At 39.8% G+C, this 22446-nt stretch overlaps 2 protein-coding genes across 2 annotated transcripts; both read left to right on the forward strand.

Annotated features, from left to right (window-relative positions):
* Nucleotides 1-366: 366 nt before the first annotated feature.
* Nucleotides 367-6656, forward strand: mrps16 (mitochondrial ribosomal protein S16). Its single transcript, XM_067586955.1, has 4 exons — nucleotides 367-526; nucleotides 1507-1537; nucleotides 4513-4779; nucleotides 5587-6656. The coding sequence occupies exons 2-4, from the start codon at nucleotides 1525-1527 to the stop codon at nucleotides 5721-5723; spliced, it is 417 nt and encodes a 138-aa protein (XP_067443056.1). The 5' UTR covers nucleotides 367-526; nucleotides 1507-1524; the 3' UTR covers nucleotides 5724-6656.
* Nucleotides 6657-15817: 9161 nt separating this feature from the next.
* On the forward strand, nucleotides 15818-18436 carry LOC137180801 (uncharacterized). The gene is made up of 6 exons (XM_067586047.1): nucleotides 15818-16112; nucleotides 16340-16464; nucleotides 16618-16682; nucleotides 16787-16989; nucleotides 17131-17375; nucleotides 18257-18436. The coding sequence occupies exons 1-6, from the start codon at nucleotides 15848-15850 to the stop codon at nucleotides 18434-18436; spliced, it is 1083 nt and encodes a 360-aa protein (XP_067442148.1). The 5' UTR covers nucleotides 15818-15847.
* The last annotated feature ends 4010 nt before the right edge of the window (nucleotides 18437-22446 follow it).

The following is a 22446-nucleotide window of genomic DNA, read 5'->3' on the forward strand; positions in this document are numbered from 1 at the left end:
ATTTACTTGAGTAAAAATAGTAAATGCAGAACTTTTATTTGTAAATGGTTATTTTTTACAGTTTCATTTTGTCTTTTAGCCTACTTAAGAATCTGAGTACTTATACCACCTCTGACCAAAAGAGATGAAAATGAAAAGTATAAAAAAAAAACTTGTGTTTAATTTCCAAGAGACATTTTAAAAGCTGACATTTATTCATCAAAATAGTTGTAACGAGTCAGAAATTACTTCAGACTGAAACATAAACGTTTACATTGGAAATGTTAACATCCTTGCACAGTATGAGTACATGGATGCATTGTACAAGTAATGAGCGATGCAGCAGCGCCATCTTGCGTCCCGGAAATGCAATAATCCGAGGATGCATTCACATATGTCACTTCCTGTTAAAACATGGCTGCGCACTGACAAATGTGACATTACTTCATCTGCTGAGACATATATGAAACAACGTTAATAATATCATCTGTTCCAGCGAATAAAAAACAGGGAAGATTCTGCTTTACTTCGTTCAACGTCCTGAAAGGTATTCCGCCAAATTTGGCTTATTTCTAAACAGATGATACTGTTGCAGTTAGCCGTTAGCAGCAGCTCCGGAGAGCCCCTTATTTCACTGTCGATGTGATAAACAGTGTTGGAAGAAGTATTCAAATCCTTTACTTAAGTAATAGTACAAATACAGCAATGTAAAAATTATCTATTACAAGTAAAAGTCCTGTAGTAAAAATACTTAAGTATAAGCATCAAAATCTACCTAAAGTATTGCAGTAAGAGTAGTGGTTTGGTCCCTCTGACTGATATATTATTATATATGACATCATTAGATTATTAATACTGAAGCATCAGTGTTAGAGCAGCATGTTACTGTTGTAGCTGCTTGAGGTGGAGCTAGTTTATATACAGTTAGCGAGTTTAATCCAGTGGTTCCCAACCTAGGGGTCGGGGTCCCTCCAAAGGGTCACCTCTAATCTTTGATTTTTGATGAAATATTGGATCATTTGAACATTGATTGAAATGAAACCATGTGAGAAGTTTAGAGGGAAAAAAATCACTATTTGGTGGAGCTGTTAACAACTTTCAGATAGACATCTGAAATGTGACCCTGACTACACACTGCTTTTTGTAAGACGTCAAAAGCCAAAAAGGTTGTAAACCACTGGTTTCATCTTTAATAATGTGTTAAAGATGTTATATGGTTATATTATCCATTGTGTCAAATCTGCATCTGAAAAGTACGTAAACTGTCAAATAAATGTAGTGGAGCAGAAAATACAATATTTCCCTCTGCAGTGTAGTGGAGTGGAAGTATAAAGTAGCATCAAATAGAAATGCACATGTAAAGTACAAGTATCTCAAAAGACTTTAGTACAGTACAGAGTAAATGTACTTAGTTACTTTCCACCACTTGTAATACATGTGCAACAATATGAGACTTACTGATGTTGTTGTGTATAAGTTAAATATAATATACACTTTGTTTTAAAGGTGACTTTTTGTTTGTTGCAGGATTATTCAGCTAGCATCATGGTCCATCTATGTAAGTACACACTTGGTCCCAGATCGTGTTTTTCTTGTATTACTTAGTTACACATCCCCCTTTTTCTGAAAAACTTATATCTGGCGATGAGAAACCTATAAGGCTGTTTAATAAAACTGTTATGATGGTTTTTCCAAAATCAAAGACTCTTTCATCTAAATGTAAAAATATTGTCTTTGCTGCACGATAAAAGATTTTTAACCATTCTCAAGTTGCACCCGTATTTCATAATCCAGGTAGCCTGAAATGACATTTCCTTGCGTTTTTTGTAAAATACAATATCAGGACATTATGTAGTGTGAACAAAATAAAAACAATAAAATATTGAAAGGAAACATCAATATACAGTACTGTGCAAATGTTTTAGGCACTAAAAGTAAAGTGCTTTCAAAAATAATGCTTTGAATAGTTTTTATTTATGTATTGCATGATGTATAAGAATCAAACGTCTTAACTGCCTGAAACTTTTGCACAATACTTTACATGCCAATATAAGTGATAATATTCTTTTTATATTGATATTTTAGTTGGTGATGAAGAAATTGAATAGGAAATATGTCATTTTTGACACTTCGTTTGGATCTGGCAAAAGGGTTACACAACTTGGGAAAGGGTTAAAAACTATTAAAAAAAAACTTTTTTTTCCAATTGGTTAGAGGATTTGGGGGATTCTGGAAATACCTTCAATACAGTGTAAGTGTTGTGAAACAATTGTTTAATTTTCTGAGTTTTTTCAGTTCTAGGCACAGACTGGTGTTCACATCCTGATGTTTTTGTCAGCAGGTCCTGGTTTAGAGTTTTATCAAGATAAATAAATATAACATCTAAAGTAATACTTTTAGCTACATGTTTCACATGTATTTTGTAAGAAGTATTACATTAAGCATAAGCAGCAGGTATAGAGAGCTTTGCTACACGTTGCTTTCTCAACAGTCAAAACACATTAGCTTTCGAAATGTCATTTGCTGTAGGCACATTTTAAAGAAGAGCCCACTCACTTGTTTTGTCTGGCCAACAGTCCAAAATCCAAAGACATTCAATTACAACTAATACAAAAGGAGCAATTCTTGACATTTGAAAAGATGGAATTATATCATATTTGCCATTTTGCATGATTAAGCAAGAGTAATGAATACTCACTTTTCAAAGTCGTTTCATCTTAATTTTCTGTTGACTAATCAGGTGATCAAGTCATTGCTTCAGCTCTACATGAACATATGATATATTTAAATGTACACTCAGTTGCCAGGTTATTAAATACACCTAGCTACAACCATATCATAAATACATTTATTTATTATGTATGTATGTATTTATTTGCACAGTAAAACAAAGCAGCATAACATAGCATAGCAGCAAACACAATAACAAAAGAGAAGAAATAAATTGTGCAGGTGAGAGTTAGAAAACTCCTATACGCTTATGGAAGGAATCTCACCTCATTACTCATTATAAGTAAATACAAAAGCCATGTAATCCACAAAAATAAGCAAACAAGCAACCACAGAATCAAAAATCAAATATAAAGTAGGCAGCATAAATCAAGCTGTCAAAAAGAAATAAAAGAAATAAAATAATGTAATGAGGGTGTGTGTGTTTTAGTGTACGTGTGAGTGTGAGTGTGTACGTGAGTGTGTGAGCGTGTATGTCATTGAGTGCGCACGCTCACTGAAGCACACTTGTGTTAAGTCAACTCGTTACGACAGAGAGAGAGAGAGAGAGAGAGAGAGAGAGAGAGAGAGAGAGAGAGAGAGAGAGAGAGAGAGAGAGAGAGAGAGAGAGAGAGAGAGAGAGAGAGAGAGAGAGAGAGAGAGAGAGAGAGAGAGAGAGAGAGAGAGAGAGAGAGAGAGAGAGAGAGAGAGAGAGAGAGAGAGAGAGAGAGAGAGAGAGGCCATTTATATTCAAATATGATCAGTTTGAATAGTTAAGTTTGGTTGATCAGACAGATACTAAGCTTATATTTGAAATTCTGGAGAGAAGTAGACTGACACGCAATTTGATTATAACTGTTCCACAGCTGAGCCCTCTTATATCTAATGGAGAACTGACAGAGCCCAGTACAGAACACTGGGAGATGTAAACATTTGGCATGTCTTGTATTATAGTTTTGGCTGGAAAAATGCTTTACAAGGCAAGGGAAGTGAAGCAGACTGATGCAAAATTTTTAAAACGAAAATGCAGGTTTGGTATTTGTTTATGTTAAAAATTGTCAGGATCTTGAGCTGATTGAAGAGAGGGGCTGAGCGGTCAGCCCGTCTGCTTACTGTAGCAATTCTGCAAAACTTTTTTTGCAAAATATAAAGCTAACAAAGGTAAGCTTAATCCTACCCTCATAAAGGTTATGATGGTTATGAGAGGTGGTGATTCAACTTTATGGTAAATCAGATCATAAATCAGATCAGACTACATCAGTTTTTGTTTGGTGTACCTAATAAACAGCACCTTTCTAATGCAGACATAAGTACTTTGCAATAAAAGAGAAAAGCAATAGACAGAGTATAAGACTCAAAATTAAAATAAATAACTCTAACCTAAAGCAAGTGGTAATATTGCTCCTCCCCTCACTTCTCTTCCCTCCATCTTGTTCAAAGAAACTGTGAGTGGGGCAGCATGGAATCAATTAATTAATCCATCTGTGGTGTAAACAGGATTTCATGCTGTCAAAATTTGGGTTGCATCTAATTATGAGTTTTAAATCATTGATAAACTTGCCATTTAGTTTCCCAATGAATATAATTATCAATCAGTTCATTATTTTAGCTGTAATAAAAAAAAAATCTTCTCAGAAAATGCCTTGCACAACGTAGTTAAGGCCTTTGACAGTACAGTCTTTACTTGGCTAAATGTTGATAACACACAAAATGGAAAAAGCAGGTTATGAACCTTTCACTGATGCAGAGAAGTGTTTAACAATCACAAGATACTCATTTTGTTCTCTCAGTCAATTCTTACTGTCCTTTCATTTCCTTCTGCAGCATCACACCTGCTGAAGAAGTACCACGGGGGGTACGTTGTCATCCGATTTGCTCTTGCAGGCCACAAACAAGCAAACAGACCCTTTTATCGCATTGTGGCAGCATTCAATAAAAGGGCAAGAGATGGTAAATATATAGAACAACTGGGCTCATATGACCCCCTGCCAAACATCTACAACGAGAAACTTGTCAGCTTCAACTACGACCGAATCAAGTACTGGATCGGCTGTGGCGCACATCCCACAAAGCCAGTGGCCAAACTTCTAGGTGTGTATTCAGTGTTGTGTTAACATGTTCTTTTAAGGTGGATCAACATTGCACAATTTTATTTTGTTGACCTGTTCAGAGAATTGTGTTGGTCATAGTAATTTGTTTAATCAAGGAGGTCCATATAGCTTTAATGAGTACCTCCACCTTTTCTGCAATATTCATGTAAAGATATTCTTCTTTGTATTGACTCTTAATTGACATCTTTGACTTGCCTCTAATGCATCACTCAGTTGATTTTCCAAAAATCCATAAGTTGGGGTAATGACATGTTTATCATTCAATTAAATTTAGAAGGGCTTCAAGGATTTCAAATGATCTTAAAGAATAAGGCTGCTGATTTTCTATATTTTTCTTATTCTTACTAACTAACTAACTAACCAACAATTAACAATCCTATTAACAAGTATTGTGTGCATCTCTAAAGCCTGATATATCATATTCCTTTGTGCCGTAGAGCTCCATTGTCCAAAAACTACAAAACAAAAACACCGTAGCACTCGGTGAAATGTTCCTTCACCATGAAGATTATGGTCACGTCAGTTTGTTTCGAAACTGCTCCGTTTCTGTTCCATTTACAGAGCTTTGCTAGCTTGTTGTGCTATATATCATATCCTCTTGACTTTGTACTACATTGTATATTTCTCAAAGAACTTAGAGACAAAGTCAAGAGGTAGAAAATTGCGAGCCCTATTCTTTAAAATGACAATGTATTACCTAAATATTCCTAAAACATTTTGGCAACCCTGGGCAACGACTCTGTAATGAAAGATGTATTCTTCTCCTCTTATTTCTCTCTTTCTGCAGGGTTGGCAGGGTTCTTCCCTCTGCATCCCATGACGATAACTGAGGCCGAGCGTCGCAGAGCCCAAATGGAGCCGACAGACACAGTGACAGAATCGGAGGAAGGTCCGGAGGAAGGACAGAAGCAGGCTGAAGTGTGAGACTTACAGCTGGGGACTGTGTGTCACTGTCCAGGACAAAAGGATCAGTCACAGTTATTTGGAATGAGAACTGATCAATTTGTTTCCTGACTCGTTGGATGGACCTCTTGTAGCAACTTCAGATATTGCATATTGTACAGTAGTTCTTGTTTCTTCAATGGTCTCTGTGAACTATTCATATTAAAAGTGATGTTTCATAAAATTCAAAAGGTTCGGGTTATGTTTATTAGTGTGGAGTGTTATAACAGTCATTTGTTTGTATTTACTGACTTATGTGACTTCATTTAAGTATTTCAATATTATTGCATTTTTGAGTTGAGGTGCAGATTTTTTCTGTCATTTATCATTAAATGGATGATAGATGAAGAATGCAAAGAAATTGATTCATTGTTTGGTTTCTCTTGAACCTGACTTGTGAACCTTGTAACCTTTCCTCCTTTCTTTTGTCTTTGTCTTTCTTTTTTTAGACTGCATGTATTTGCCTATGCACACATTTATCAGAAGTGTACGTCAATGATGTCAAACAAGAAAAGAAAGAAATCAGAAGTGGGTGGGTTTGTTTATTTGATTATTGGCAAGCTTTTCAGCATTTTCCTTTTTGGTTCAATATCACGTTCTCCACCTTTACTTACACTTTACTGGGTGTGATGGCAGCCTTTGTCAACTGGAAACTTACTTTTCATTTAGAAAAGTTACGTTATGTGTTCAACAGTGCTTTATAAATGATATAATCAATCATCTGTTTAATGTTTCAAAGACAGGTGCGAAGCCTTGTGACATTTTTTCACAGATCATTTACAGATCAAATTCAGGTATCATCTTGGCCATACTGGGAGCTCTAACTTGTATCAGTGACCACCAAAATGCAGTAAATATATAATCTGTTTCAGAATAGATTTTACCAAATAAATATGGAACTTGGTTCAATTTGCATCCTGATCAGCAAATGTTATCTTGTATGAACTCATATTGTACAAAAAAGCTTGCAGACAACTCCACATGCACACATCTTGTTAAACATAATGCAGAGAAAGCATTCACTTATATACAATATGTATATGTTCATTTCTGCACTTAATTTTCTTCTCACAAAAAGGGGTTCACTGTCAAGGTGACTGTTCTACAAATCATTTAACGAACTATCACAAAACGCTGTAACTGAACTGAAATATAATTCATACTTCGATGATGAATTTTCTTCTGTGTGTATAAACTGCTGTCTGGTGTGCCTGTCACGAGGTTGTCCTTGCATGCTTGTTTTATCTCAAACACATCTGTATTCCAGACCTTTTGTGTCGCTTGCGTCAATCAGTAAGTGATAAAAAGACTAATTTGAGCCAAGATACACTTGACAACACCCAGGTTTCCATATGAAATACTGCAGAAACAAATATGAAACTTAAAATAGTTCTGCTGTTTATATTGTGTCATTTCCTTTGTGATTGTGCAAGAAAGGTCAGTTTGATTCTTTAACCTTTTGGTAAACTAAGCGTCTGACAGTAACTAAATTACAAAGCAGAAAAAATGTAGATCAGTAATTCCTGTCAAGGTAGTTGACAATCAACTGATCTAATTTATGTATTTCTAGCACACAATAGATTAAATTTAAAAACATGTCCAAAGTAATTTCAACTCTATAATGAAATTATTGCTACTGTATCTAGTATGACATGGTGAGCAGGAAATATTATGGTTTTTTTTAGTTGTTTTTTTCGTTGCCTAGCATTTCAGAAATGAACTTCTATTAAGCAAACAGGGGTGTGGAGAGCTTTACCCAAACCGCCTGAGGTTTCAAGATCAAGAGAAATTTTGAGTTTAACTTCATCACAGCGCATTTCTTTCTGGTGCTATTGAGTCCGCTTATTAACCCTGCTGGTATCATGACTAACAGTCTATTTATAGCATGACTTTTCAGTTCAGTTTAATATGTTATCAATAAATTGCTCAATGTCATTTCTTAAGTCAGAGTCATATGACCTTCTCAATCAAGTCCAGCTGATTGCCACAGTGCTGTCTGTAAATAATGGATTGAAATAAATGTCAGTAGCAAAGAAAACAAAATACTATTTGCCACCTTTATTGTAATAGAACAACTAATTCAATACATCTTTAGAAAAAGCAAAACAATACATGTACAGTTATATGACACTATTTTCATATTACATTCTATTAACTATTTGAGCTCTAAGATATTTGCAGTAAAATAAATGATAGGATAGCTAAAATGTTAGCTGTTTATTTTCAGATGTGTAATAGATGTAATAGAATATCACACAATTTCAGTATAAACCTAGACCACTTCAATGCTATGTGACACTGAACGCAGAGTTTATTGCAGTAATGCAAATTGAAACTAATGACTTGTGGATGAAAGCATCACAAAATGTATCTTGGGAGACAATGTAATATTTTGTGCCAAATTAAAGAACATTTAATGTAAAAAAAAATATGAACATAATTATTTGGGGGAAAAGAATAGAATTACTGATTAATTAACATTTATATTTTACAAATTAAAAATGCAGTGTCACCCTTAGTGAGAATATTTGCTCATACACTATGCTTGTAACTGTCACCCAGTACTGCAATTCTTTAGATTCACAAACCCCACCTCACACACTCAACCTTGTCCACTTTAACGTCACCATGATCTGGACCTTTGTAAACAAGCATGTACAGGGTGTGAGTGTACTTTCAGGGGATTACACAAATCGCTGCAGTGCCATTCCACAATACATCAAAAGTTTGCCTAGGGAGGGCACTACATCAGTAATAGCCTCAGTTTACCAGTTGATCATTGATGACACATCAAGTAGATCTGATACTGATGCTGAGACAAATGCTTATATGGCCTACAGGTGCCAACAGGATAAAACATAACTGCCAATTCACAGACGATAATTAGGGGAGATTATAGGAAGTTACTGCGAGACTGAAATCTGCAAAACATCTTGACCATTCTGCTTCAGTGTAATGCATACATGTGGATGGAGTGAAAGATATTGCAGCATTTGAAATATTTCGGCTTTGGATGATTACCTGAATATACAGGAAAATGAAAAAGTGGATTTATTTGGGATCCTGTAACTGGAGGAGGCTTTCCACCATACTTATCATCAGCTTTGTGGTCATCGTGTTGATGGCATCCTGTGTGTTCTATGCACAAAAAAGAGGTAAGTCTGTAATTTCTGTAATTCTTTATTGCACAACCAGGTGGGCCAGGTGAACTCTAATTAATTTACTTCAGAATTAGTTTGCATGTAACCCTCTTAGCACTGATATCATTAGAAATCAGGATATTTACTACCATTAAATTTTGATGTCATGAGTTTTAGTCTTGACAATCCCTCAGGAATAACTGCAAATAATGCTTAAAGTACAAACAGAATGACTCTGCCGCTCACTTTTAATGTGCACGCTAATACTCACACAGTAATTAAAGGTCATTTGTACTCACCATATGAGTTATTGTTTGAACATTATTGTTCACAAAAAAAATCTTACTTTTGTTAGTCATTTATTAGTTATTTTGATTCATTATTCAGGTGGAGTAGAAGTTTTGTCAAGATGCTAACTCAAAAACCTGTGTAAAATCTAAATCATTCCTCATATTACTCATAAATTTTCAATTGTGAAGTTTTTTCAGTACATCTTTATACTGATATGTTTTTACAATTTTCAGTTATATCCTTTTTTAACAACCATACATATTCTCAGGACTGGGCTGTATTTTTCTTTTTCCTGGGTGCAACCTTAATTCCATGACAGCAATAGAGTTAACATTAAAGGGTAATAACGGATGCTGACTGTCATATTCAGTTAATAATTGCAGAAACTGAATAGTGTACAAACATTACACAGACATTAAATATTTGACCAGATAGATAAAATAAAGCCTATTCAAATTTGTGTGACCTTAGTTATTGCATTAAAACTGAGTCTAGATGCCAGACTCGGCATGACTGAAGATAAACAAAGCAATGGAAGACAATGTTAAATTAATGACATGTTGTTGTGATGTGAGTTGCACTAAGACATGTCTTTATCATGTCCAAATATTATCTTGTTTAACAGGGAATCAAAATGCAAAACAAGATCAACCTGAGGAAATGTGGAGGAAAGAACAGGACAAACATAGCGAGATGAATCTATCAAATATAAACATGGCTACGAATGAACTTTCAGTTTTGGAAATTAGAACAATATTGAATGACACAGGCCACAGATTGAATTATCATAACAATTCACATATGACTCAATCACAGTCTACATCTGTGACAATGGTGACACCCACAGGAACAACTGAATCAATGTTGTCAACCTCAACACTCACCACAAATGAAGTTATTAAATCTACCAACCCTAATCATTCCACAACTTTCAGTTCCCCTACAAATACAGAGGTTTCATCCAATTCACCCTCTTCATCCCCTACAATGCGTACTCACACAAACACAACTCAGCTACCACCTACCAGCCAGGAATCTTCTACAACAAAAATGTCCTCACCCACAGAAACACAGTCTACATCTGTGACAATGGTGACACCCAGAGGAACAACTGAATCAATGTTGTCAACCTCAACACTCACCACAAATGAAGTTACTAAAGCTATCAACCCTGATTACTCCACAACTTCCAGTTCCCCCATGAATACAGAGGTTTCACCCAATTCACCCTCTTTATCCCCTACAATAGCCACTCACACAAACACAACTCAGCTTCCACCAACCAGCCAGGAAACATCTACAACAAAAATATCCTCACCCACAGAGCCACAGTCTACATCTCGGACAATGGCGACAACCACAGGAACAACTGAATCAATGTTGTCAACCTCAACACTCACCACAAATGAAGTTACCAAAGCTACCAACCCTGATCACTCCACAACTTTCAGTTCTCCCACAAATACAGCAGTTTCATCCAATTCACCCTCTTTATCAACGACAATAGGCACTCACACAAACACAACTCAGCTTCCACCAACCAGCCAGGAATCTTCGGCAACGAAAATGTCCTCCCCCACAGAGCCACAGTCTACATCTGTGACAATGGTGACACCCACAGGAGCAACTGGATCAATGTTGTCAACCTCAGCACTCACCACAAATGAAGTTACTAACGCTACCAACCCTGATCACTCCACAACTTCCAGTTCCCCTATGGATACAGAGGTTTCACCCAATTCAACCTCTTTATTTCCTCCAGTAAGAACTCACAGGAACACAACTCACCCACCACCAACGAGCAAGGAATCATCTACGACAATGATGTCCTCGCCCACAGAGCCACAGTCTTCATCTATTACGACAGTGACACCAACAGGAACGAGTGAATCAATGGTGTCAACCTCAACCCTCACCACAAATGAAGTTACTAAAACTACCAACCCTGATTATTCCACAACTTCCAGTTCCCCCACAAATACAGAGGTTTCATCCAATTCACTGTCTTTATCCCCTAAAATAGGCACTCACACAAACACAACTCAGCTTCCACCTACCAGCCAGGAATCTTCTACAACAAAAATATCCTCACTCACAGAGCCACAGTCTACATCTGTGACTATGGCGACACCCACAGGAACAACTGAATCAATGTTGTCCACCTCAACAATCACCACAAATGAAGTTACTAAAGCTACCAACCCTGATCACTCCACAACTTCCAGTTCCCCCACAAATACAGAGGTTTCATCCAATTCACTTTCTTTATCCCCTAAGATAGGCACTCACACAAACACAACTCAGCTTCCACCAACCAGCCAGGAATCTTCTACAACAAAAATATCCTCACTCACAGAGCCACAGTCTACATCTCGGACAATGGCGACAACCACAGGAACAACTGAATCAATGTTGTCAACCTCAACACTCACCACAAATGAAGTTACTAAAGCTACCAACCCTGATCACTCCACAACTTTCAGTTCCCCTACAAATACAGAGGTTTCATCCAATTCACCCTCTTCATCCCCTACAATGCGTACTCACACAAACACAACTCAGCTACCACCTACCAGCCAGGAATCTTCTACAACAAAAATGTCCTCACCCACAGAAACACAGTCTACATCTGTGACAATGGTGACACCCACAGGAACAACTGAATCAATGTTGTCAACCTCAACACTCACCACAAATGAAGTTATTAAATCTACCAACCCTAATCATTCCACAACTTTCAGTTCCCCTACAAATACAGAGGTTTCATCCAATTCACCCTCTTCATCCCCTACAATGCGTACTCACACAAACACAACTCAGCTACCACCTACCAGCCAGGAATCTACTACAACAAAAATGTCCTCACCCACAGAAACACAGTCTACATCTGTGACAATGGTGACACCCAGAGGAACAACTGAATCAATGTTGTCAACCTCAACACTCACCACAAATGAAGTTACTAAAGCTATCAACCCTGATTACTCCACAACTTCCAGTTCCCCCATGAATACAGAGGTTTCACCCAATTCACCCTCTTTATCCCCTACAATAGGCACTCACACAAACACAACTCAGCTTCCACCTACCAGCCAGGAAACATCTACAACAAAAATGTCCTCGGCCACAGAGCCACAGTCTACATCTGTGACTATGGCGACACCCACAGGAACAACTGAATCAATGTTGTCAAACTCAACACTCACCACAAATGAAGTTACTAAAGCTACCAACCCTGATCACTCCACAACTTCCAGTTCCCCCACAAATACAGAGGTTTCATCCAATTCACTGTCTTTATCCCCTAAAATAGGCACTCACACAAACACAACTCAGCTTCCACCTACCAGCCAGGAATCTTCTACAACAAAAATATCCTCCCCCACAGAGCCACAGTCTTCATCTGTGACTATGGCGACACCCACAGGAACAACTGAATCAATGTTGTCAAACTCAACACTAACCACAAATGAAGTTACTACAACTACCAACCCTGATCACTCCACAACTTCCAGTTCCCCCACAAATACAGAGGTTTCATCCAATTCACCCTCTTTATCCCCTACAATAGGCAATCACACAAACACAACTCAGCTTCCACCTACCAGCCAGGAAACATCTACAACAAAAATGTCATCGACCACAGAGCCACAGTCTACATCTGTGACTATGGCGACTACCACAGGACCAACTGAATCAATGTTGTCAAACTCAACACTCACCACAAATGAAGTTACTAAAGCTACCAACCCTGATCACTCCACAACTTCCAGTTCCCCCACAAGTACAGAGGTTTCATCCAATTCACCCTCTTCATCCCCTACAATGCGTACTCACACAAACACAACTCAGCTACCACCTACCAGCCAGGAATCTTCTACAACAAAAATGTCCTCACCCACAGAAACACAGTCTACATCTGTGACAATGGTGACACCCACAGGAACAACTGAATCAATGTTGTCAACCTCAACACTCACCACAAATGAAGTTATTAAATCTACCAACCCTGATCACTCCACAACTTCCAGTTCCCCCACAAATACAGAGGTTTCATCCAATTCACTTTCTTTATCCCCTAAGATAGGCACTCACACAAACACAACTCAGCTTCCACCAACCAGCCAGGAAACATCTACAACAAAAATATCCTCACCCACAGAGCCACAGTCTACATCTCGGACAATGGCGACAACCACAGGAACAACTGAATCAATGTTGTCAACCTCAACACTCACCACAAATGAAGTTACCAAAGCTACCAACCCTGATCACTCCACGACTTTCAGTTCTCCCACAAATACAGCAGTTTCATCCAATTCACCATCTTTATCAACGACAATAGGCACTCACACAAACACAACTCAGCTACCAACAACCAGCCAGGAATCTTCGGCAACGAAAATGTCCTCCCCCACAGAGCCACAGTCTACATCTGTGACAATGGTGACACCCACAGGAGCAACTGGATCAATGTTGTCAACCTCAACACTCACCACAAATGAAGTTATTAAATCTACCAACCCTAATCATTCCACAACTTTCAGTTCCCCTACAAATACAGAGGTTTCATCCAATTCACCCTCTTCATCCCCTACAATGCGTACTCACACAAACACAACTCAGCTACCACCTACCAGCCAGGAATCTTCTACAACAAAAATGTCCTCACCCACAGAAACACAGTCTACATCTGTGACAATGGTGACACCCAGAGGAACAACTGAATCAATGTTGTCAACCTCAACACTCACCACAAATGAAGTTACTAAAGCTATCAACCCTGATTACTCCACAACTTCCAGTTCCCCCATGAATACAGAGGTTTCACCCAATTCACCCTCTTTATCCCCTACAATAGCCACTCACACAAACACAACTCAGCTTCCACCTACCAGCCAGGAATCTTCTACAACAAAAATATCCTCCCCCACAGAGCCACAGTCTACATCTGTGACTATGGCGATACCCACAGGAACAACTGAATCAATGTTGTCAAACTCAACACTAACCACAAATGAAGTTACTACAACTACCAACCCTGATCACTCCACAACTTTCAGTTCCCCCACAAATACAGAGGTTTCATCCAATTCACTTTCTTTATCCCCTAAGATAGGCACTCACACAAACACAACTCAGCTTCCACCAACCAGCCAGGAAACATCTACAACAAAAATATCCTCACCCACAGAGCCACAGTCTACATCTCGGACAATGGCGACAACCACAGGAGCAACTGAATCAATGTTGTCAAACTCAACACTCACCACAAATGAAGTTACTAAAGCTACCAACCCTGATCACTCCACAACTTCCAGTTCCCCCACAAATACAGAGGTTTCATCCAATTCACTTTCTTTATCCCCTAAGATAGGCACTCACACAAACACAACTCAGCTTCCACCAACCAGCCAGGAAACATCTACAACAAAAATATCCTCACCCACAGAGCCACAGTCTACATCTCGGACAATGGCGACAACCACAGGAACTACTGAATCAATGTTGTCAACCTCAACACTCACCACAAATGAAGTTACCAAAGCTACCAACCCTGATCACTCCACAACGTTCAGTTCCCCCACAAATACAGCAGTTTCATCCAATTCACCCTCTTTATCAACGACAATAGGCACTCACACAAACACAACTCAGCTACCACCAACCAGCCAGGAATTCTCTACAACAAAAATATCCTCACCCACAGAGCCACAGTCTACATCTGTGACAATTGCGACACCAACAAGAACTGAATCAATGTTGTCAAACTCAACACTCACCACAAATGAAGTTACTAAAACTGCCAACCCTGAGCACTCCACAACTTCCAGTTCCCCCACGAACACAGAGGTTTCAGCCAATTCACCCTCTTTATCCCCTCCAATAGGCACTCACACAAACACAACTCAGCTTCCACCTACCAGCCAGGAAACATCTACAACAAAAATGTCCTCGACCACAGAAACACAGTCTACATCTGTGACAATGGCAACACCCACAGGGACAACTGAATCAATGTTGTCAACCTCAACACTCACCACAAATGAAGTTACTAAAGCTACCAACCCTGATCACTCCACAACTTTCAGTTCCCCCATGAATACAGAGGTTTTGCCCAATTCACCCTCTTTATCCCCTACAATAGGCACTCACACAAACACAACTCAGCTTCCACCTACCAGCCAAGAATCTTCTACAACAAAAATGTCCTCCCCTGCAGAGCCCTCCCCCTCCACACCTGCTGTCAGTATTCAAACAACAATAGCAACTGAGAACACATCTCAGCTTCCTATAAGCAGTCAGGGAAAATCAAGTGCAACTTCTACAATCCCTCCAATTACCACACTGTTGACAACCAGACAGGAACTCTCTATATCAACCAGTACAGTAACACCTACAGCAACTGTATCCACAGAGTCACATCTGCCAACTGAGTTCGCCTCATCGCTGTCCACGGCTTCCAAGCACACCTCACAGACAACTAATGTCGTGACACAAACTTCTTTTCCACCTACTCCTACTGTCAGACCACAATCAAATTCTACAGTTACAAGTCATACACCTACTACAGTTTCCTCGAACACAACACCTTTGACAAAACCTACTTCTGCATACACAAGTGAAGAGACAACTAATGGAAAAACAAGTAGCAATCCACAAACATCTTTACCAATGACACAAACTTCAAAGGCTTTGACATCAGCAGAAATCATCAGCTCAAACACAGTTAAAACATCTACCTCTATACCTCCCTCAAATGCCACTGTCACTGTGACAATACCATCTACAACTCCTCAGTGCAGAGATGAGGACTGTCAGTGTAACGGGGGAGAGTGTATATTCAACACGACACTAGGCAGATGTCACTGCCATTGTCAAGAATCAGTCTATGGAGATTCCTGTGTTTTTGGACAGAACAACACCAACCCTAATATTGGTGAGACTTTTTCTTCCCAACTACAGTTCTCCATAATAATGTTTAAGATGAAAATAACTTTTGAACGCAGAGATAAGTTTTAAGCTTTTAGCAATATGGTAATTTAAAATTTATTTTCTGTTGGAAGTGATATTTCTCACAACATTGAATGTAAAATGTTACTGAAACGAATATATCATGTTATTTCAATGTTAATATAAGGGTGTTATCTATCCTTTTTTTTTCAGATACCGGAGCAATACCAATTCGACAAGTAAATGTTACAATGAAAATCGACATCACTTTTGTGGATGCTTATAAAAATTTAAACTCACCTGAGTCATTGAAGTTCATCAATACGTTAACAGAGGAGGTAGAGAATTCTTTATTGTGGCATGACTTAATGATTTTTACACAATAAGTGATCTCACTTCAGAGTATTTACCTCTGTCTTACAACTACTAACTAAATATTATTTACCAGGCAATAATAGCAAATGTCACATCTGTCATGTTATCATTTCCAGCTCGAAGCTCTGTGCAAAGAAGCGGATCCACTGGCCTTTAAAAAAGTACAAATCAAAAAATTAATGTAAGTTTGTTTTACACTTTTCTGATAAAATTATTTGAATGATTACTTTTTATTCAAGTAGAAGTTGTTTTCATTGTTAATATATTTCTATTTTCCTGTTGTAGACCAGGAAGTGTTGTTGCAGAGAGTGTAGCGGAGTACAACTATCTGAACAATGAAACACAAATCCACTTTGTCAACAATGAGCTAGATGGTGTGTTGACCAACATCTTGAAAGACACAAGCAACCTCAATAAGATTTCTCGGGCATTTGATAATGCCAGTGTGCAGTTAAATGGACTCATTTTCCAGTCACCTGAGATTAAAAGTAAGTGACTATAAGTCAACTCTGAATGTGTATTTCACATATTGCTTATTTGATTCTAAGTTCAATTTCTCAAAATTTCTAATTTGTGTGATGATACTCATACAAAATGATTAATACGTAACGTTTTTTTTTATCAATCAGATATCACAGACCTGAAGCCTTTTGTTAACTGCAGTCGGTTTGCTAATTACACTGCTGAGATTAGTAATGGTCAATGGCAGTGTGTCGGACCTTGCAAAACAAACCCTGATTACTGTCATCAACATGGGGAATGTGTTAATGACATTCACAAAGGGCCCATTTGCCTGGAAACATTTACAACACCAACCAGCCAGGAATCTTCTACAACAAAAATATCCTCACCCACAGGGGCACAGTCTACATCTGTGACAATTGCGACACCCACAAGAACTGAATCAATGTTGTCAAACTCAACACTCACCACAAATGAAGTTACTAAAACTGCCAACCCTGACCACTCCACAACTTCCAGTTCCCCCACAAATACAGAGGTTTCACCCAATTCACCCTCTTTATCCCCTACAATAGCCACTCACACAAACACAACTCAGCTACCACCAACCAGCCAGGAATCTTTTACAACAAAAATGTCCTCACCCACAGAAACACAGTCTACATCTGTGACAATGGCGACACCCACAGGAACAACTGAATCAATGTTGTCAACCTCAACACTCACCACAAATGAAGTCACTACAACTACCAACCCTGATCAGTCCACAACTTCCAGTTCCCCCACAAATACAGAGGTTTCATCCAATTCACCCTCTTTATCCCCAACAATAGGCACTCACACAAACACAACTCAGCTTCCACCAACCAGCCAGGAATCTTCGACAACAAAAGTGTCCTCCCCCACAGAGCCGCATTCTACATCTGTGACAATGGCGACACCCACAAGAACAACTGAATCAATGTTGTCAACCTCAACACTCACCACAAATGAAGTTACTAAAGCTACCAACCCTGAGCACTCCACAACTTTCAGTTCCCCTACAAATACAGCAGTTTCACCCAGTTCACCCTCTTTATCCCCTACAATAGGCACTCACACAAACACAACTCAGCTTCCACCAACCAGCCAGGAATCTTCTACAACAAAAATATCCTCACTCACAGAGCCACAGTCTACATCTCGGACAATGGCGACAACCACAGGAACAACTGAATCAATGTTGTCAACCTCAACACTCACCACAAATGAAGTTACTAAAGCTATCAACCCTGATTACTCCACAACTTCCAGTTCCCCCATGAATACAGAGGTTTCACCCAATTCACCCTCTTTATCCCCTACAATAGGCACTCACACAAACACAACTCAGCTTCCACCTACCAGCCAGGAATCTTCTACAACAAAAATATCCTCCCCCACAGAGCCACAGTCTACATCTGGGACAATGGCGACAACCACAGGAACAACTGAATCAATGTTGTCAAACTCAACACTCACCACAAATGAAGTTACTAAAGCTACCAACCCTGATCACTCCACAACTTCCAGTTCCCCCACAAATACAGAGGTTTCATCCAATTCACTTTCTTTATCCCCTAAGATAGGCACTCACACAAACACAACTCAGCTTCCACCAACCAGCCAGGAAACATCTACAACAAAAATATCCTCACCCACAGAGCCACAGTCTACATCTCGGACAATGGCGACAACCACAGGAACTACTGAATCAATGTTGTCAACCTCAACACTCACCACAAATGAAGTTACCAAAGCTACCAACCCTGATCACTCCACAACTTCCAGTTCCCCCACAAATACAGAGGTTTCACCCAATTCACCCTCTTTATCCCCTACAATAGCCACTCACACAAACACAACTCAGCTTCCACCAACCAGCCAGGAATCTTCTACAACAAAAATATCCTCACTCACAGAGCCACAGTCTACATCTCGGACAATGGCGACAACCACAGGAACAACTGAATCAATGTTGTCAACCTCAACACTCACCACAAATGAAGTTACTAAAGCTATCAACCCTGATTACTCCACAACTTCCAGTTCCCCCATGAATACAGAGGTTTCACCCAATTCACCCTCTTTATCCCCTACAATAGGCACTCACACAAACACAACTCAGCTTCCACCTACCAGCCAGGAATCTTCTACAACAAAAATATCCTCCCCCACAGAGCCACAGTCTACATCTGGGACAATGGCGACAACCACAGGAACAACTGAATCAATGTTGTCAAACTCAACACTCACCACAAATGAAGTTACTAAAGCTACCAACCCTGATCACTCCACAACTTCCAGTTCCCCCACAAATACAGAGGTTTCATCCAATTCACTTTCTTTATCCCCTAAGATAGGCACTCACACAAACACAACTCAGCTTCCACCAACCAGCCAGGAAACATCTACAACAAAAATATCCTCACCCACAGAGCCACAGTCTACATCTCGGACAATGGCGACAACCACAGGAACTACTGAATCAATGTTGTCAACCTCAACACTCACCACAAATGAAGTTACCAAAGCTACCAACCCTGATCACTCCACAACTTCCAGTTCCCCCACAAATACAGAGGTTTCACCCAATTCACCCTCTTTATCCCCTACAATAGCCACTCACACAAACACAACTCAGCTACCACCAACCAGCCAGGAATCTTTTACAACAAAAATGTCCTCACCCACAGAAACACAGTCTACATCTGTGACAATGGCGACACCCACAGGAACAACTGAATCAATGTTGTCAACCTCAACACTCACCACAAATGAAGTCACTACAACTACCAACCCTGATCAGTCCACAACTTCCAGTTCCCCCACAAATACAGAGGTTTCATCCAATTCACCCTCTTTATCCCCAACAATAGGCACTCACACAAACACAACTCAGCTTCCACCAACCAGCCAGGAATCTTCGACAACAAAAGTGTCCTCCCCCACAGAGCCGCATTCTACATCTGTGACAATGGCGACACCCACAAGAACAACTGAATCAATGTTGTCAACCTCAACACTCACCACAAATGAAGTTACTAAAGCTACCAACCCTGAGCACTCCACAACTTTCAGTTCCCCTACAAATACAGCAGTTTCACCCAGTTCACCCTCTTTATCCCCTACAATAGGCACTCACACAAACACAACTCAGCTTCCACCAACCAGCCAGGAATCTTCTACAACAAAAATATCCTCACTCACAGAGCCACAGTCTACATCTCGGACAATGGCGACAACCACAGGAACAACTGAATCAATGTTGTCAACCTCAACACTCACCACAAATGAAGTTACTAAAGCTATCAACCCTGATTACTCCACAACTTCCAGTTCCCCCATGAATACAGAGGTTTCACCCAATTCACCCTCTTTATCCCCTACAATAGGCACTCACACAAACACAACTCAGCTTCCACCTACCAGCCAGGAATCTTCTACAACAAAAATATCCTCCCCCACAGAGCCACAGTCTACATCTGGGACAATGGCGACAACCACAGGAACAACTGAATCAATGTTGTCAAACTCAACACTCACCACAAATGAAGTTACTAAAGCTACCAACCCTGATCACTCCACAACTTCCAGTTCCCCCACAAATACAGAGGTTTCATCCAATTCACTTTCTTTATCCCCTAAGATAGGCACTCACACAAACACAACTCAGCTTCCACCAACCAGCCAGGAAACATCTACAACAAAAATATCCTCACCCACAGAGCCACAGTCTACATCTCGGACAATGGCGACAACCACAGGAACTACTGAATCAATGTTGTCAACCTCAACACTCACCACAAATGAAGTTACCAAAGCTACCAACCCTGATCACTCCACAACTTCCAGTTCCCCCACAAATACAGAGGTTTCACCCAATTCACCCTCTTTATCCCCTACAATAGCCACTCACACAAACACAACTCAGCTACCACCAACCAGCCAGGAATCTTTTACAACAAAAATGTCCTCACCCACAGAAACACAGTCTACATCTGTGACAATGGCGACACCCACAGGAACAACTGAATCAATGTTGTCAACCTCAACACTCACCACAAATGAAGTCACTACAACTACCAACCCTGATCAGTCCACAACTTCCAGTTCCCCCACAAATACAGAGGTTTCATCCAATTCACCCTCTTTATCCCCAACAATAGGCACTCACACAAACACAACTCAGCTTCCACCAACCAGCCAGGAATCTTCGACAACAAAAGTGTCCTCCCCCACAGAGCCGCATTCTACATCTGTGACAATGGCGACACCCACAAGAACAACTGAATCAATGTTGTCAACCTCAACACTCACCACAAATGAAGTTACTAAAGCTACCAACCCTGAGCACTCCACAACTTTCAGTTCCCCTACAAATACAGCAGTTTCACCCAGTTCACCCTCTTTATCCCCTACAATAGGCACTCACACAAACACAACTCAGCTTCCACCAACCAGCCAGGAATCTTCTACAACAAAAATATCCTCACTCACAGAGCCACAGTCTACATCTCGGACAATGGCGACAACCACAGGAACAACTGAATCAATGTTGTCAACCTCAACACTCACCACAAATGAAGTTACTAAAGCTATCAACCCTGATTACTCCACAACTTCCAGTTCCCCCATGAATACAGAGGTTTCACCCAATTCACCCTCTTTATCCCCTACAATAGGCACTCACACAAACACAACTCAGCTTCCACCTACCAGCCAGGAATCTTCTACAACAAAAATATCCTCCCCCACAGAGCCACAGTCTACATCTCGGACAATGGCGACAACCACAGGAACAACTGAATCAATGTTGTCAAACTCAACACTCACCACAAATGAAGTTACTAAAGCTACCAACCCTGATCACTCCACAACTTCCAGTTCCCCCACAAATACAGAGGTTTCATCCAATTCACTTTCTTTATCCCCTAAGATAGGCACTCACACAAACACAACTCAGCTTCCACCAACCAGCCAGGAAACATCTACAACAAAAATATCCTCACCCACAGAGCCACAGTCTACATCTCGGACAATGGCGACAACCACAGGAACTACTGAATCAATGTTGTCAACCTCAACACTCACCACAAATGAAGTTACCAAAGCTACCAACCCTGAGCACTCCACAACTTCCAGTTCCCCCACAAATACAGAGGTTTCATCCAATTCACTTTCTTTATCCCCTAAGATAGGCACTGACACAAACACAACTCAGCTTCCACCAACCAGCCAGGAAACATCTACAACAAAAATATCCTCACCCACAGAGCCACAGTCTACATCTGTGACAATGGCAACAACCACAGGAACAACTGAATCAATGTTGTCAACCTCAACACTCACCACAAATGAAGTTACCAAAGCTACCAACCCTGATCACTCCACAACTTTCAGTTCCCCCGCAAATACAGGAGTTTCATCCAATTCACCCTCTTTATCAACGACAATAGGCACTC

The sequence above is a fragment of the Thunnus thynnus genome, chromosome 4 (assembly GCF_963924715.1).
Source record: "Thunnus thynnus chromosome 4, fThuThy2.1, whole genome shotgun sequence".
Classification (NCBI taxonomy): domain Eukaryota; kingdom Metazoa; phylum Chordata; class Actinopteri; order Scombriformes; family Scombridae; genus Thunnus; species Thunnus thynnus.